The 13,637-nt window shown below is 42.3% G+C and overlaps 1 protein-coding gene across 1 annotated transcript in view; it reads right to left on the bottom strand.

The window, feature by feature from the left end:
- LOC146026398 (calcium-activated chloride channel regulator 1-like) overlaps positions 1 to 12,847 on the bottom strand; it is a 50,386-nt gene extending 37,539 nt beyond the window's left edge. The window contains exons 1-5 of the mRNA XM_083157041.1: positions 12,683 to 12,847; positions 10,729 to 10,866; positions 8,159 to 8,309; positions 6,180 to 6,288; positions 4,451 to 4,628 (exon numbers count right to left, since the gene is read on the bottom strand). Coding sequence (XP_083013167.1) covers positions 4,451 to 4,628; positions 6,180 to 6,288; positions 8,159 to 8,309; positions 10,729 to 10,866; positions 12,683 to 12,847 — 741 coding nt within the window. The remainder of the gene's footprint in view (positions 1 to 4,450; positions 4,629 to 6,179; positions 6,289 to 8,158; positions 8,310 to 10,728; positions 10,867 to 12,682) is intronic.
- Between the last annotated feature and the right edge of the window lie 790 nt (positions 12,848 to 13,637).

The following is a 13,637-nucleotide window of genomic DNA, read 5'->3' as shown; positions in this document are numbered from 1 at the left end:
AATAGACCCTCAACAACCTGCCCCCTCTGTTCCCTAACAACCTCTTTCCCATTAATTTCACCAACTCTGGCCCTGATTGGTTTTCCCCGGTATCTCCTGTTTCCACGGTATCTGGAGATGAAGTAATGGCCCTCATTAATCTGTCCCACTCAAATCCCTGCCCATTAGACCCGATACCCTCCTACTTCCTCCTCTACCTCTCTCCTTCTGCCTGTTTACACCTTGCACACCTGCTCAATCTTTTTCTCTCATCTAGCACTGTCCCATTTGCCTGTCCCCAAGCATGCCCTTGCCTTCCCTAATCTTAAAAACTAACCCTTGAGCCTAACACTCTCTCCAACTAACGACTCTTCTCTCTCCTACCGTTTAACTCCAAACTCCTTGTCTACATCCACCGTTACTGCCTTTTTTTCCTCCAACTACCTGCATGATCCATTCCAGTCAGGCTTCTGTCCTCTTCAATCCAATGAATCTGCCTTCCCAATTCTAAGGGACACTACTCCCTGCTTATTCTTCTTGACCTCTCTGCTGCTTTTGACACCATGGACTACCCTCTTCTTCTCCAAATTCATCACTCCTTCGGTCCCTTGATACTGCTCTCCAGTGGTGTAACTATAGCTCCGCAGCCCCCTTGGTCGTGGGGGGGCACTGTGCATGTGGGGGCACCAGGGGGCTGCGGTGCTATAGTTAGCCCCCTCCCATCCACCACTTGCTTGTCCGCCCATCCGTCGCCCGCAGCCTTACCTGTCTTCAGTGGTGGTCATTCTTCTGCTAGTGAGACGGACTACAATAAAATGTCCAGCCCATATAGCAGACAGTTCTCTGAAACTGTCTGCTGTATGGGGGCGGACATTTTGTGTTGGTCCGTCTCCATAGCAGAAGAATGAAGCCAGCAAGGGAGCCGGGACCAGCAAGACAGGTAAGGCTGCGGGCGGGGTGTGGGGGAGAGGGGTGCTGCAGAGGGGGGGCACCCCCCCATTAATGGCGGGGGGGGCGCCCAATTCATAGTTACGCCACTGCTGCTCTCACCTGGATATCTTTCTACCTCTGCTACTTCTCTGTCATCTCTCATGACTCCACCTTAAAAACTTCCACTAACTGTAGGTGTTCCCCAAGGCTGGTCCTCTCATTTTATTCATCTATACGTGTTCTCTAAGTGAGCTTATTCACTCATTTAGCTTCCAATATCACATCTATGCTGATGATGCTCAAACCTACCTCTCATCTCCTGAAATCTCTACCTCTCTCTCTCTCTCTCTCTCTCTCTCTCCTTACAGGTATTCCCAACTATCTGTCTGCTATCTCTTCTTAGATGTGCCAGTGCTTTCTTAAACATATCTAAGTCTGAGCTGATAATTTTACCACCCTCCTGCATAACATCTAGACCCTAAGTATGCTTGTTTGGTGTTATTCTTGATTACTCCCTCATCTTTATACCACACATTCAGCACCAGTCACAGTCCTGCAGTTTGCACCTCAAAAATATTTCCAGGATCAGACCCTTTTTCACCTAGGATGCTATAAAGATCCTCATCCACTCACTTGTCATCTCCAGATTAGATTACTGTAATCTCCTCCTTTCTGGCCTCCCTGACAAACGCCTCTCACCACCATCCTCAATATTGCTGCCCAGCTAATCTTCCCCTCCAAACATACTATGTGAACCTCCAGTCTCTTAAAATTTCTACACAAGCTTCTCACTCCCACAAAGCCATCACCTACTCTTCTCCCAATTACATATCTGACCTTATCTCTCTTTACATTCCCACCTGCCCTCTTCTCAAGACCCACTTCTTCATTAAACCTACAGATGGAGCAACTCCCATCGGAGCTTCTCGTAGCAATAGAATCGCCAATCCCCAGCCGCCGCTATTCTCCGGAAGGGGGCGCGTGCTTACGAGACGCTTGTGCGGCCAGTTCCGATGGAGCCCTCTGCCTATTGGCTATCATCAAATGAGTGCTTATAACCAATCAATAAAAATTAAAAAATATTAGGCTGGGGGAGGAAATCAAACATGACCCACTGCTGCCCGCACTGACCCACCACCGCCCGCACCGACCCTTGCCGCCCCGCACCAACCCCCTTCACCTGTGTCCAGGCAGCACAGAGCTGTGACCTCGTCCTCTCTGCACTATGATCCTCTTCCGTGTGCAAGGAGGAGAAGAGCCGGCACAACAGCGCCAGGTAAGGGAGGGAGGGGGGAGCAGCTGTGTCTCACCACAAAGGACAGCTCTTAAAGCAAGACCTGTCCTTTGCCATAATTATCGCATATGTTAGAGCATATGTGATAATTATGTAGGCGATGGGGGGGGGGGGGCGATGTGCGGCGGTAAGGGGGCGCGGATGTTAGAGCATCCCACCCCTAATATTTACTGCAGCTGAATATCTCTCTGCAGTTGTGTATTTCAGCCTTTCCAGTGTTTATACCATTGATTTCTCAACACTCAGCGTCTAACACTATGGTACCCTGCCTCACTCTATGTAGCACCCGATCTCCCACAGGCCACACAGTGTTTCCCCTTCTTCACTGTGCAAGTGCACTAGTACACCTCTTCACACAGCTTCTAGAGGTGTGCACACAAGTGCAATTTTGGCTTACAATTTTGACTATATAGTCAAAATCCTATAGAAAATTAGCCAACATATCACAGTGTTAACCCTGCTTGCTATACCATGAGGTCAAGTCAAGAAGAACTCCCTATAGGTGCAGCTCTCAGCAATAGCTCCACCCCTGATACCTGTGATGCCCCACCCATAGGTTCTGATTAACCCGGGACCAGTAAGTGAAAGTCCATGGATGACCATCGGTTTGTGAAACCATGAATGGCCAACTATTGCACAGTACGTACCCAGTAATTCCAACTAAATTAATGGTATGTGAGAGGAGGGGGAGCCAACAGAGGAGGTTAGGCTTGAGGATCACACATTACATGATTAGCCTGCATTGCTCTAGACAATGTGCTTGGCCTACATCACAAAACGTACCAGGAAAGACTAAAAGATCTTAATATGTGTACTTTAGAGCAGAGAAGGGAAAGGGGGACATGTAGAAACTTTCAAATATATCAAGGGATTTAACAAGGTACAGGTGGGAGACATTCTTCACAGGAAGAGGAGCAACAGAACACAAGGACATGCACTGAAACTAGAGGGAGGAAGATTTAGGGGAAATATGAGGAAGAATTACTTCACAGAAAGAGTAGTAGATAAGTGGAATAGCCTCCCATCAGAGGTGGTAGAGGCAAATACAGTAGATCAATTTAAACATGCTTGGGATAGGCATATTGATATTCTTACAAAAAAAATAAGGATCAAATATGGTTTGAGGTAACATGTTTAAAAAAGGGGCCGACTAGTGGTTCTTATCTGCCGTCAAATTCTATGTTTCTATGTTTCTGGTCTTCTTTAGTTGCGCCTGCAGGTGGCACACTGTAAATCTAGGTCTGGGCTTCTGTGCTCCTTATTCTGGATCTGGGCTGGAATAATTTCAATGTGGGTGTGGACAAAGAAAACATTTTTCCCAGGAGACATTGGAAAGAATGATATGATGCGGCTGCACAGGCTATACCTAGCTGGCCCATGACTGCAGCTAAGGCTTCCATGCCATGGGATACCAGCTCAGTTGCCTTTTAAAAGAGTTGCTTGGTGCAACTTATGTAAACCTAAGAAAATATTATGAAAAGTTATGTGCATTCAGTAAAGTGTTTATATTTTTGCTTATTCATTGCCATCACCTTTATGTGATAGTTAAGTTCATCCCAGTATGTCCTTGCTTGGATGCCACGATGGCAGTGGAGCAAGTTTAGTGTACTTGTGCGATGGCCTTTCTGGTGGCATGTACATGCCAGGGAAGGGTAGCCATGCGTATGATGTTGCAGCCATGCCCCCTATAGTGGGTGTAGATAAAAAATGTGCAGCACGCTACTACAGTATTCACACTGGGGCATTGGCAATATCTCCATACACTTTACCACCACCAAGGAATCAGAAAGAAAGAACTCATGGAAGCCCCGTAACCATGTTAAAACATGGGGTGAAATTTAATAGGATTAGAGATTCAGAAAGTGAGAGATTTGGTAAGAAATCTCCAATTTTTTGAAAGTGGCAATCATTTACACTGCACATCCAGTTTGATTTTGCAGTGTAAATGATTGCCGCTTCAAAAAAACTGGAGATTTCTTACCAAATCTCTCACTTTCTGAATCTCTCACCCTATTATGTTTCACCCATTAGCTCTAATAGGGAAAGCTTATTTTAAAAAACACTGAATTATAAATTACTCAAAAGTGTTTGTACAAAAATCACATCACATGATTAAATATGGTGAGATAATATATCCTCTGGCCAACTTAAGTCCAGCTCCATACTACAAGACTATTGTATACACCAGTTTTGAACACTCATCATCTTTTTCAGGGAACAGAAATGGATCATATTTGTAATACTCACATAAGGTAGTGCTTGCAAGTACATTATAGACTCTTTAACAAACTGAAACTTTTCAGGCACAAAAACACAACCATCTTCATAAAGGCCATTGTCAGGGTTAAAATCACATGCTCTAGGGGTGCATACGCCTTCTATACATCTCTGTATACGGTTTGTACCAAAAATATTAACCGAGCACCTAGAACCGAGAGAGATTAAAGTTACAGCTATAATAGTATACTTTACAAAGGTTATAAGTTTGCCAGACATTTACTGATAAAATAAAATATAAAGACATTGGCACTGCCTGAGAGTTGCAATCAAACTTATAACTTGCAACTATGAGCAAGGAAAGCAATACAGAGTCGTGCAGACCTTTATTTGTGGTGGAATTAGTGCAACCGGAGAACAAGTGTAGGCAAAATGCTGTGTGTCGTTGGGTGTGTGGCTAAATTGAGTTGAATGTATGCAGGGACCCAGTATCCGGATGGTAGATGGACAGAACATATACAGGTCAGCAGGCAATATGATAACATAGTGAAAACACTGTGAGAGATAAATAATTTACATGGAATCAGTCAACATAAAAGGATTGGCACTTTTATTTCTGAATATTTGGGGGGTTAGGCACTTGATTTAGGGTTAGGTTGCCAGTGGGGACCGTTATGGTTAGACACCAGGAAGAGAGTTAGGGTATGTGTCTTAATGGGGCATGAAGGGCCCACTGGGGCAATACAGTTGTATGGGCCCTGCTTAGAGGTTTAGCTAGCAATTAGTAAGTGCATGGTCTAAGCCACTTGAGATATATATATATATATATATATATATATATATATATATATATATATATATATATACTGTATATAGTAAATACTATACATTCTAGATCTAGATCTGTGTCAACCATATGCAGTAAATGTTGGCCTTTTGACCCTGTTGACCTGATGGTCAATAGGGTCATGCTTACCTTTGTTAGGGGTTGTCTCTCATCATAATAAACATCTACAGAATGGCAGAACTATTTCATTGAAATAAGCTACACCCCATTTTTCCAGTTATTGTTAATTTTTAGTTTCACTTCAGGGTTACAAAAAGGTAGGTCCGCCACCGATGCGGAAACACAGTATAAATAATCTGCCCAACATACATTTTATCAGTTTAGTCCAGCACACCATTACACCACACATACACCATTCAGTTATGTCAAGTAATAGGAGAGGGGTTGGCTGAGTCAGGTAAAGAAGAACTCCATATACAGTAGCTGCAGCTCTCACCAGCATGCATTGCATGCCTGCACTGTAGGGATGGCCATCAACGATTACAATTGATCAATGGTTTAAGGTAGATGTTGAAAACATTTGTCATGGATAGGGAAGAACCAAATTGTTTCCCACCATTAAGGGAATAGAATGACGCGAGAGTTATTTTTTCTATGGAATACCATAAAATGTGATGTAAATATTTTAGTAATTGTAATGTAAAACACCAAAAAAATTCGAATCGAAGATTTATGACTGAAAATTACATTTGTAACACAATTATGTTTTCAAAAATAAATATTACAAAAGGAAAACAATTGTACTATATTTTTGTGTTACACAGTGATTTATTTTGCGACGCATCAACCAACTGTAGATAATTACCTGGTACACTAATTTATACATTTTCTTTACTTGCCGTTATACAGTTGTATTACTTGTATTACAAATCTTGATGATAACATGATTCCATTTGTCATTAAATAATTTACCTTGTGGCTTCAACTTTCTTATTTGTTGCAATGTAATAGGGTTTGTCTGAATTGTATTCATCAAAGACGCCCCATCGGAGATGAGCCCATTCATGCACAAACAGTCTCCCTGGAAGGAAACATATTTTGTAGATGTATTATAAAAACCTAAATACCAATAAGTTAAAATAAAATAAACTGCAAAGAAAAGCAAATATGGGGTGATGGTGCGGGACTGCGGGTCTATGGGCATGTTAGGACCCCCTGTGTGAATGTCTTCAGCGATTATCACACTCAATGAGGTGTTCACTTTGTGAAGGGAGGAAAGAGAAGGGTAGGGGGCTGGGGATGGGAAAGCATTTTATGGGTTCCTCTGGGAATGCAGGCGTCTGTATGTCTGCATGGTGCTTTGTGGGCCACCCCCAAATTGGTCCATCTCCGCCGGAAATAAAAGTCAGTATAGACTGACTTTCATTGCAAACGGGAAACCATCTAATGGTTTTTCACCCGTGCTGCCGCATGTGAGGAGATACATAAGCGTACACATCCCCTCGCATGCGAATGCGGGGATTCGCAAAGCGGGGGGGTGAGTGGGCTTGGTCTGCAGGCATTTAGCTGTCTGCTAGGCAAAGAACATACGCAGGCTAGTGAACAGGTCTGAATCAGGCCCATAGGGTGAATCCGCAAGTGAATGAATAGTTATGGGAGTTCCCTTGTTTAAGAGTATGGGCGCATGTAGGGAACATAACATAAATGACACTTTGAGATGTGGACTATAATCATTAATATACTGTATCTACATTTTAAAAAATTTGTGGTTTTAGAAATTGTAGTACTAGTTAGAATTTTACAACCAATAAAAACAGGAGAGGAACCGAAATGACCAGTGATTGGACTCACAAACAAACAAACAAACAGATACTGTATTTACCAGTCATTGAACAAAATAAAAATGGTGTTTAATTATGTTTTATCCAATCTGTATAAAATAACCTAAATGTATCTTGATTATAAGAACAAAACACAATAATCTGTCAAAATCCAGTAACAGACCAATTTGTTTATTTACTGGATAAACCCTGATGATGGCATCCGGTAAATGAACTCCCCCGTTTTACCTTATACAAGGCTATCTATCATACAGTTTTTCCCCTCAGAGTATCAAATTTGAAGTCTTTTAAAGCGTTTACACACATGTATTCAGGTATAAAAACTTTTTTTTTTTGTCAGATAAACAGTACACACACAGTATGTTGTTCAACAGAATCATCCAGGAGTGGGGTTCCGGATGACACCGCTGGCTGTTGGAACCCAGTGCTACTTTTCAAATTTCAAGGGATCCCTACTCCTTTTGTCCCTTGTATTTTGGGAACCAAGACTAGGACAAGAGCCCGGTGCTGGATATAGACATACAGGAGACCCCTACGCAAATGTTTTCCCCTGTATTTCTGAAACCAGCACCATCTCAAAGAGCCTGGACTGGTTATACTCTTTGGGGGATACAGCACGCCATTTACAAAAAAAAATCTTTAAGTATATCTCTATTTTTTACACAGAGAAACCTGCACGGATCAAATGATCCATGCAGGCTCCAGCACGATATGGATGGAAATGCCACGCATTTTTCATTCTTATTTTCTTCTGAATTCCCATCCAAATTCAGCAGTATGAATGTTAGTAAATGAGCGGACCACCAAAGAACTCATGGCCAAATACGGCTGAGTTCTATCGATGGCGTACTCATTCGTACACCAGAATTCGGCTAAGGTTGCCATTTGTAAAAAGGTAAATCAGCTGAATTTGGCTAATAGTAAATAAGCGGAACGGCTGATCCCGGCAGTAATTAAGATCAAATGAGTACAAATGGGTGCATTAGTATCCATTCCTTCTTAGTAAATTTCCCCCTAAGTCTTAAGTTTGTAAACATCATGGTCGTGTAACTAAACAATTAAAAAGGATACTGTGAAATTATGATACATAACAGATAGTGTTCTATTTACCTCGAGGCCCATAAACTTGTAAGATTGTATCATTAGTCATGAAGTCAGGAGTAAAATGAATGAATTCGCCTTTTTCTCCACATCCTCTATATTGCTGAGTATATGGCTCATCTCCATATTTCAGTGAAGGACTTGCAATTTTAATATCTGCCTAATAGTAAAATACAATAATTAAAAAAAAAACAATCCAGTGAAAATACATTTATTTTATTATTGAATGATGTCATCACTGCAAAAACATTTTCTTTAATATACAGTACAAGCATGTTACTGAACCCAGTGTGTGCAATATTATGATCTTACTGTATATTCCCGAATGAGGCTGCCCTTTATCTTAAGTACAGCTGTGCACAATGATTTAACCAATTAAAGTGATTCCTGAAAGTGGATTGCACTACTACACAGACTCCATGTTGTTGCTCCTCCAGGGAAGCTTCATTTCATTTACCAAGATAGGTACACGGGCACACTTAACATAAAGGCCATGATCCCGTAACACTTGGAACGGGGCAAATTCGGCCCTGTGCCGATGGTTGGGGGTCTGTGCATGCGCAAGTGCATATTTATACATGTGCAGACCCAGGCATGAACGGCTTCATCAAGTTACACACTTGCCAGGTCAGTCGTTGTGGGGAGGGAGGGCCGGGGGCAGGTGGGGGCACTGATGGCGCTGGACCATGGAATGCCCAGTGTTTTATGGGTGTCCATAGGAACGTGGATGGGCTGAGCCTGCTGGGGGCAGGTGGCTGATATCACAGGATGTCAGCAGCCGCCCTGTCGTAAATCAAAGTAAATTTTCACTGACTTTGCTAAGGCAGGAAAAAATTAATTGATGGTCAGCGACCATCAAATGATTTCTCCTGCTAGCGGAGGCATGCGAGGGCTTGTCTTCTCGTACACATCCCCTCACATGATACCGAGGGACTTTGGCGGCGGTGGGGGGGGGGGGCCTGGTATTTGGCAGGGCGGCGTCTCAAGCATTTGGTAAGCTGCTAGGTGGTAATTACTGGTGTTTCTTATATCTGCAATAATTTGCTACACAGCCTTGAGCGGATGATGTTGTCTCATTAGGCTTTTATTCAGATCGGCAGGATCTATGTAAATGTGGATCAAGCCATCCTTTTGCAGCCATCCTTTTGCAGCCACCATGCCCTGTACTCACTAAGTGGCTTCTTCTACAGGAGCAATTACACCTAGCAACAACATGCAGCCGATTCCTATAACTGCATTTGTACTCATTGCATTTTCCCAGCAAATGCACATTTATTTGTGTGACCTTTCTGAGTAGGTGGAAAATAGGCAAATCTTTATATTAAGGTAAATATGTCAGTGGTCAGTACAGACCCTCTGGTGCACTCACTCCAATGAATGTACTTGGAGTAGTTTAGATAGCATCAATTTTTAAATAAAGATTTGTCCGTTTTCAGCTGAATTTCTATAAAAAGCTCTATAATGGGATAAATGATGCACAGTAGCACATAAGGTGGTGCATTGATTGGAGAGGGGGTTTGGAACTTAAAGATAGCACATAAAAAAAAAAAAACTTTTAACAATCATAAAACAATAAAAAATCACTACAGACATTGGTCCCGATTCCCACGTGTTCACTGGGCTGCAAATTTGCAGCCTGAGCGGTTATCGCCCGACTGCACATGTTCAGCCATCTCTACAATGGCAGCAAGGGCTACTCACAGGGTGATTGACACCCTGCCGCCCTTTGGGAGCGGTAACACAGCATTTTCCAGGAAGTGCCCCAGAAAACTCAGGCATTCCCTGGCCGTTGGGAGGGAAGGCCGCTGGCATCATCAGCAGCCTCCTTCTCCCCACGGCCTTCACAGCGCCAGAAAGTCTGCGAACAGAGGGTAAAAAACATTCAATGGTGATTCCGAATAGTTTACCCTCATGTACATGGCTGCAAAAGCATTTGCAGCCATGCACCTGGGCGTGATTTCTCTCGTGTGGGGCAGTGGGGGCGTTGTTTACCTGCTCCATGGGCTCCGATGTGAATGCTGTACAAACAAACACAGAGCATCAATAACAATTAAACTTTATAGATGAGTTTTCTGATTTTTTTATCACATTATTTTCCAAATACTATGCGGATAAAGAAAACCAATTCTATGGACTTTTTATAACTTGTGCAATAAGTTGTTAGGTTTCTGTACGGTAGCTATTTTTACTGTACGGTATGTTTAGGGGGATATTCAATCTCCTGCAGCCATCTCCCAATGGGGGAGATGACTGCGGGATCCTATTCAATGCTTTCTTCCTCTACAGCATTGAACAGGGGATCTCGGCAGAACGAGCCCGACTTCACAAGCAGTCAGGCTCGTTCCGGGAATTGATGAGCTCCCGGACGCAGCTGCCGATTCCCAGCCAGTTCTCGCGGCCACACCCACTTGTCCTGCGGCAAGTGGGACATTGAATCCCGCTGCAAATTCTCGGTTGAGCAGACCGAGAACAGGACAGGGTCACAGCTCTCGGGCCAACCCGACAGCCATGACCCAACATTGAATACCTCCCTTAGTCTTCTCCCATTTTCTTTAGTTGTCCATGTTATTGTACTGTACCTTATCATATGTCTCTGTCTTGGGCTTTGTGTAGTTATTTCCAGACCATGAAGTGGGAATTAAAATTTTCACATTACGTATATAGAGCCTTTTCTTTGTAGCATGAAATAAATAGCCTGTGGCTTCTTTTATCGTATCCTTAAAAAGAACAAAAAAGTTAAATGCTGTGAACACTATACATATATTTTCTTCAGAATATATAATTTGTTTTATACGGTTTATTATTTCTGTATTAAAAGTTGTTATATAGATAAAGCTATCTTTTAGTCATAACATGGTGATTATTCAATATTGTAGATTGATGTTAAAAATCATACATCAGAATCTTTAACCCTTTGAGTGCCAAGTGAATTTGCCAAAATAGGTGTGAAAACTGACAAACATACATTTTTATTCATCATAATGACCTGTAATGTTTATCTTATATAGGAGATATATATATATATATATATATATATATATATATATATAAAAAAATTCAAAACATTTTTATTTTAATTTATATAACAAATGTGAGCGCTTTGTACATCTCTAACAGAGATGTTGGCACTGAAAGGGTTAAAACCAACAAAATGAATGTTAGAATAAATTGTATTAGTTGGCAACGCAATCTACTGTATGCTGGGTTCCAATGAAAGGATATGAACATGAAATACATTAAATATACTCATAAATACAACACTGAGAGATTCATTATCAGAGGTATCTCATGCAGCTTCGCACATGATACCTCAGCAACTGCTCATACATTGGCATATATTCAATGCCGTGGGCGAGCGGTGACTGCGAGCAGGACTTTTTGCTCGCAGTCACCGCTCACCCTGTCAGTATTCAACTGACCCCCCCTCATTCGCAAATTCCCCCTCGCTCCGTTTTTTGAGCGAGGGGGAATTTGCGAATGTGCCTCCAAAAGCTGCGAGAGCCCAGGCTAATTACAGCGAGTTTGCTGCACTAGCCGCGGCTCTCGCAGTTTAGGGGAATCCTCGCAGTTTTGTGACTGCGAGAATTCCCCCGGAACGTTGCATAGTGCGAGCGGCCGGCGCGGGGGTTAAACTGCGAGGATCACTGGTTTTCTGTGATCCTCGCAGTTTAACCCCCTCGCCGGCCGCTCGCACCGGCATTGAATACTGGCCAAAGTATGCTGTCCTTTAGCATATGATGTAATGTATGCAGCATGCTACCTTCAGTAAGTGTTCCCGGATCCTGCCGAGTCTGGCAAATCTTATGTGCAGCACGTATGTTCTCCAGAGGTTAGGCACATACGATTTGGGCACTTTTCCCCCGATTTTTCAGGTTTGATTTGTCGGAATTGAGTGAAAAGGGCCCAAATCGTATAATTGTATGGCCAGCTTAAGGGCAAGATGTAAAAATCTGTGAAAAGTATGAAATGGAGAGTGATAAACAACCAACCAATCAGCTCCTACCTGTCATTTTTCAAAACAGCCTGTGACACAGCGTTTAGGAGCTGATTGGCTGGTGGTTTATCACTCTCCATTTTATAAATTTTCAAGCTTAGTACATCGAGGCCTAAACATACTCGCTGCTTTGTGGGCGTGCTGTACTAGCACGGATCACATTGTATTGCATTGCATGTGCATCCGTTGTGCATGCAATGTGATGAAACCTAAGTACAAAAAGTATATGCAAGCACATACTTTTTGTACTTAGGTTTCATCACATTGCATCGCATTGCATGCACAACGGATACACATGCAATGCAATGCAATGTGATCCGTGCTAGTACAGCACGGAAAGCAAGCCCACAAAGCAGCGTGTATGGGCTCCTTAAGGCTTGTGTGTCTAGAATCAAGAAAATAGTATAAAAAAAAGTTGCTAATTCTTTTTTAATATTCTGACCTTATGCTCTTCTGTTTTTAGCAAGAAAACAACGATAAATCTTTCCATTATAAGTCCGTCAAACACGACAAACATTTACACAAAAAGTTAGCCTTACCTTAATTTTCTCAATAAGATTTAGGTCTTCCGCTATACGAGGATTAATTGCAATAACAATATCCTCATACCCTCCATCATTAAGCGTTACTATAGAACTCTTACTTATTGTGAGAACATGGAAAACCAAAACTAACGCAAAGATGTTCCTTAGTACCGCTGCCATTTTGTATTCTCTCTCTCTTGTTACTACTCATTGTAAGAGTTGGGTAACACTATAAGCAGCTATATATACTGTATCTTGTAAAAAATTAAAGAATAAATATGTGGACTTTGTTTCTTATAAAACAGTTATCACTTTACAATACTGTAAATACGGATGCATCATTGATGTTATGACAAAATAAAAAGGTTTTTGTTTTAGCTTCCTTATTGTGCTTTGTTAATCTTTTTTTCACATAATCTGTAACAATACTATACAGTAATCTATATAATAAATTGAAGAGGTGTGCGTGCATGTCTGCGCGAGCCATAAAATTCAGCAACAAGATATCTCTGGACCCGGTGGTGTGCACCTCGAAACCGTTTTTAAAAAACGAAATTTAAAAAACACCAAGTTTTAATTTGCCTTCATTGATGATCTGGGGAAAAGATCGATGATTGATGATCTGGGGAAAAGATCACGGGGCTCGCTGCGCTCGCCACGCTTCGGGCTCAGTGGCTCGCTGCGCTCGCCACACTTTCTATTCTCAACTCCACGCCGATGTGGATAGTGGGGGTATGAAAAGGTCGTAGGACGCGTACCGCCGCGTTGATAGTGGGGGTGGTACAGCCTCAAAAATGACATTTGGGGGCCATTGAACATGTTTGATACTAATTTCAATGCATTTGGATGCTTTTCTGTAAAAAAACGCATGCGATCGCATGCAATCGCATGCAATCATATCGCATGCGATGTGATCGCATGCGATGCGATCGCATGCGATGCGATCGCATGCGATGCGATCGCATGCGAT

The sequence above is a fragment of the Crinia signifera genome, chromosome 8 (genome assembly GCF_055691185.1).
Source record: "Crinia signifera chromosome 8, ASM5569118v1, whole genome shotgun sequence".
NCBI classification, from domain to species: domain Eukaryota; kingdom Metazoa; phylum Chordata; class Amphibia; order Anura; family Myobatrachidae; genus Crinia; species Crinia signifera.
This window is presented reverse-complemented; position numbering and strand designations above follow the sequence as displayed.